At 39.8% G+C, this 4,662-nt stretch overlaps 1 protein-coding gene across 1 annotated transcript in view; it reads right to left on the minus strand.

The window, feature by feature from the left end:
• Positions 1–98: 98 nt before the first annotated feature.
• DYRK1A (dual specificity tyrosine phosphorylation regulated kinase 1A) overlaps positions 99–4,662 on the minus strand; it is an 87,921-nt gene continuing 83,357 nt past the window's right edge. The window contains exon 12 of the mRNA XM_007470487.1: positions 99–747. Coding sequence (XP_007470549.1) covers positions 127–747 — 621 coding nt within the window. The 3' untranslated portion in view covers positions 99–126. The remainder of the gene's footprint in view (positions 748–4,662) is intronic.

A 4,662-nucleotide genomic window follows, 5' to 3' on the forward strand; every position in this document is an offset into this window, starting at 1 on the left:
TTGCCCTCTTGTAGCGGGTCAGTGTGTTAATCTCCTTCTGATTCAAGCAGCTTTGCACTTTGTTTTTTGGAAAAAAACACCACTTCTATAAAAACACACAAGAAACAAACTCAAGTTTCAATTTAGTCACGAGCTAGCTACAGGACTCTGTTGCACACAAACTCCTGTCATGGGGGACTCTTCTCTATCAGCCCCTTGCCTCATTGTCAGATGTCCTTCAGTCATGTAATGTGCAGGACCTGTATTAGCAGAAAATTGGTATGTTGGATGTCCAGCTATGCCAGTCTCTTGGCGGGGATTGGAGTAGACGGTTAAATTAACGTCCATAGCCCCGTTCTGTCCGAAGTCCAAGGTGTTAGCAGCCACTGGGCGGTTCTGGTAGGCCTGATTGCCTTGGTTACCAGTAGAGGAGGAAGAAGTGGAGGAAGAAGTAGTCGAGGAAGACAGGGAGGTCATGGAGTGGTGACTATGGCCAACCTCCATAGAATCCTGCGTAGAGGAGCTATTTGTTGGAGAACTGTAGACCCTTGGCCTGGTCCGGTTGCCCAAGGCTTGTTGTCCATGGTGGTGGTGGTGATGGTGGTGGTGGTGGTGGTGATGGGAACTGTTTCCATGGTGATGATGCAATGCATTCTGTTGAGGGGCTACATGAAAGGTCGTTTCTTGAACAGGATGAGTTTCAACAGTGACTTGTGTAGGAGCTTCAGTGCCTGACCAACCAATGGGAGCAGGAAATTGCTGACGCACCTGTTAAGAACAGATTTTGAAACGATTTATTAAGAGGACCGTTTCCAAGCTTTAATCTTCTATAAAAAGCTACAACACTAGCATTTACATTAGTCAGAGAGAGGGTTTTGAAACTTTAATGTGTTAGACAGTTCTATAACACAAACTTCCAAATGTGTTCAAGAGTGAAAAATATTTTACTATGAAAGCTTCAATTTTTAGCAAGTTACACCACACTCATGTATTTTACTCACCACTTTCTTTCCCTGGGAGCACTGTTTATGCCAGGGGTCAGCAAACTTCTTCTGGAAAGGGCCGGATAGTAAATATTTCTGACAGGTCCAAAAGGCATTCTTTACTTCCCCCTAAAGCTCCTCCTCTCTCCAATCTTTCCTGTTTTAACAGAACCACTAGTACCCATCTAGCTGCTCAACCATTCCTCCATCCAAACAATCAGCAAGTACTGCTAAAGCTACCTCCAAAATAGAACCCAAATCTGGCCTCTTTTCTCCATCTCCACCACGACTACTCTATCCTACGTCACTATCATCTCTTGCCTAGACTAATAACAGCCTCCTAAATCAACTCCCATCTTGCATCCTTGCCTTTTTCCAAACCATTCTCCAAAGAGTAGCAAGAACAGTCTTTTTAAAACACAAATCCAAATTAGGCAAGAAAAAGAAAAGTCATCCACATTGGAAATAAAGAAGTAAAATGGTCACTACCTGCAGATGACGTAACATTATATTATATGGAAAACCCTAAAGACTCCGTTAGAAAACTGTTAGAACTAATAAATGAATTCAATAAGGGTGCAGGATATAAAATCAATACACAAAAATCGACTGCATTTCTATACACTAATAATGAAACAGAAAAAGAAAACAATCCCATGTACAACTGTATCAAAAAGAATAAAATATCAAGAAATAACTTTAACCAAGGAGGTAAAAGACCTGTAGAAGAGGAAGGTCTGGAAGAAGAAGACACAAATAAATGGAAAGATAGTCCATGCTCACAGACTGGAAGAGTGTAAGAATCAATGTTGTTAAAATATCCAAACTACCCAAAGCAATTTACAGATTCAATGCAATCCCCCACAAAATTCCATCATTTTTCAAAAAAAAGAAAAAAAATAGAATAATCCTAAAATTTGTAATCCACAAAGAAACCCAAATAGCAAAAGCAATCTTGAGAAAGAAGAACAAAGATGGAGGCATCATGCTCCCTGGTATCTAACTATACTACAAAGCTATAGCAATTAAAACAGTATGGTACTGACATAAAAACAGGTACATAGATCAATGGAACGGAAGAGAGACCCCAGAAATAAATCTACGCATATATGGTCAATTAATTTATGACAAAGGAACCAAGAATATACAATGGAGAAAGGACAGTCTCTTCAATAAATGGTGTTGGGAAAACTAGATAGCCACGTACCAAAGAATGAAACTCAACCACACTATCTTACAGCAAACACAAAAATTAACTCAAAATGGATTAAAGACTTGAATATAAGACCTGAAACCATAAAACTCCTAGAAGAAAACATAGGCAGTAATAAGCTCCTTGACATAGGTCTTGGTGATGATTTTTTGAATCTGACACCAAAGCAAAAGCAACAAAAGCAAAAATAAATAAATGGGACGACAACATACTAAAAAGCTACTGCCCAGTAAAGGAAACCATCAACAAAATGAAAAGGCAACTTACTGAATGGGAGAAAATATTTGTCAATCACATTATCTGATAACAGGCTAATATCCAAAATATATAAAGAACTGATAAAACTCAACAGCAAAAATCCAAACAATCTGATTGAAAAATGGGCAGATCTGACTAGACATGTTTCCAAAGAAGACATACAGATGGCCAATAGGTACAGGAAAAGAAGCTCAACATCATGAACCATCAGGGAAATTCAAATCAAAACCACAACGAGATATCACTTCACACCCATGAGAATGGCCATTATCAAAAAGACAACAAATATCAAGTGTTGGTGAGGATGTGGAAAAAAGGGAACCCTCATGCACTGCTTGGTGGGAATATAAATTAGTGCAGCCACTATGGAAAACAGTATGGAGGAGGTTCTTCAAAAAATTAAAAACAGAACTACCATATGATCCTGCAATTCCACTTCTGGGTGTTTATATGAAGAAAACAACAACAGTATCTTGAAAAGATATACGTACCCCCATGTTCATTCACTTCAGCATTATTTACAATAGCCAAAATATGGAAACAACCCAAGTAAGTGTCCACTGATGGATGAATGGATAAACAAAATAATCCAAAATCCATAAACAATCTGGCCAATGCTCATTTCTCCAACCTTTTCCTCTAGCCATCCTTCCTCTTGCTGCCTAAGTTCCTACTACACAGGATCTTCCTTCTATTCCTCTACCTAGTCAACATCTTTCAAAAGCCTCAGGGTGTTTGTACTTACTGTTCCCTTCTGCCTAGAATGCTCTGATTTATAATTTCTGCTTGGATGATTCTTTCTCCTCATTTCAGTTCCAGAGTCTTCCCTCACCACTCTGGCTAATGCTCCCCCAATTTCTGTGGCAGAGGTTCCAAATTGTCCTCAAAAAACATACTCTTCTTCCTGAGCATAAGGCTGCACTGTGCTTACTCCCCAGCCTCCCCTGTACTTAGACATGGCCATATGACTGTTTTAGTCAATGGAATATGAATGAAGGTTCGTATGTCACAGCCAGATCTGGCCCACAAAATACATCCCAAGTCCTTCTGCCTGCCAGATGCAGCAGACAACTAGGCCCTTGGGGATGGGGCAGTCATAAGATGGTAGGAACCCAGGATGTGGGAGAGAGCCACGCCACTAACCTGAATACCCACTCTGGACTATTACATAAAAAAGGAACTTCACATTCTTTAAGCTACCATATTTTGGGGGGTCTACCTGTTATCAGTTTGGTCTATCTGAATTAATACCTCCCACCCAACAAATCACTACTCTCTATTACATTATCCTGTCTTATTTTCTTTTTAACAGTTAATAGTACTTGCAATTTCTATTCATTTGATTCATTTTACTTATTTTCTGTGTCACGGTAAGCTCTAGGAAGGCAAAGCCTGTGTCTTTCTCACCAGTGGCTAGCACAGATCATTAAGACCACTCAACAAAGGTGGTCTCAGAATCAAAATTCAAGAAAAACTATTGAAAATAATCCAGTAGAAAAATAGGCAGAAAGTTCTCAGAAAACATTAATGGTTCTTAAACTATGAAGCTACTTAAATTCATGGAAAGAAGAAATAAGCGAAATGTAACTATACTCTGTCCAATACCAGGTTTTTCAGTTCAGACTGATCCAAAGGTGAGCACACTGACTGCTTCTCCAAACTCTGTTAGTGGGAGGCTAAACTGGTAAAACTATATGGAGAGCAATTTGGCAACAGCTATCAAAATGACAAACCACATTACTCTTTGACCCAGCAATTTCACATCCAGGAACTCATATCACATATAAACTGCATGTGTGTGGATGATTTATATGTAGGGTTATTTATTATAGCATTATTTGCAGTAGTAAAAAAGAGTGGAAATAAGCTAAATGTCCATTAATAGGGAACTACTGCAATGACTTGGAATATCTAAACAATGGAATACTGTGTGACTGTTAAAAACAAAACAAAAAGAATGAAAAAGCTCCCTATGTGATACAGAAAGAGCTCCATAATATATATTTAAAAATATATGTAGGGCTTCCCTGATGGCACAGTGGTTGAGAGTCCACCTGCCGATGCAGGGGACATGGGTTCATGCCCCGGTCCGGGAAGATCCCACATGCCGCGGAGCGGCTGGGCCCGTGAGCCATGGTCGCTGAGCCTGCACATCTGGAGCTTGTGCTCCGCAACTGGAGAGGCCACAGCAGTGAGAGGCCCATGTACCGCCAAAAAAAAAAAAAAAAA

This window comes from Lipotes vexillifer, unplaced genomic scaffold (assembly GCF_000442215.2).
Source record: "Lipotes vexillifer unplaced genomic scaffold, Lipotes_vexillifer_v1.1 scaffold402, whole genome shotgun sequence".
Taxonomy (NCBI): domain Eukaryota; kingdom Metazoa; phylum Chordata; class Mammalia; order Artiodactyla; family Lipotidae; genus Lipotes; species Lipotes vexillifer.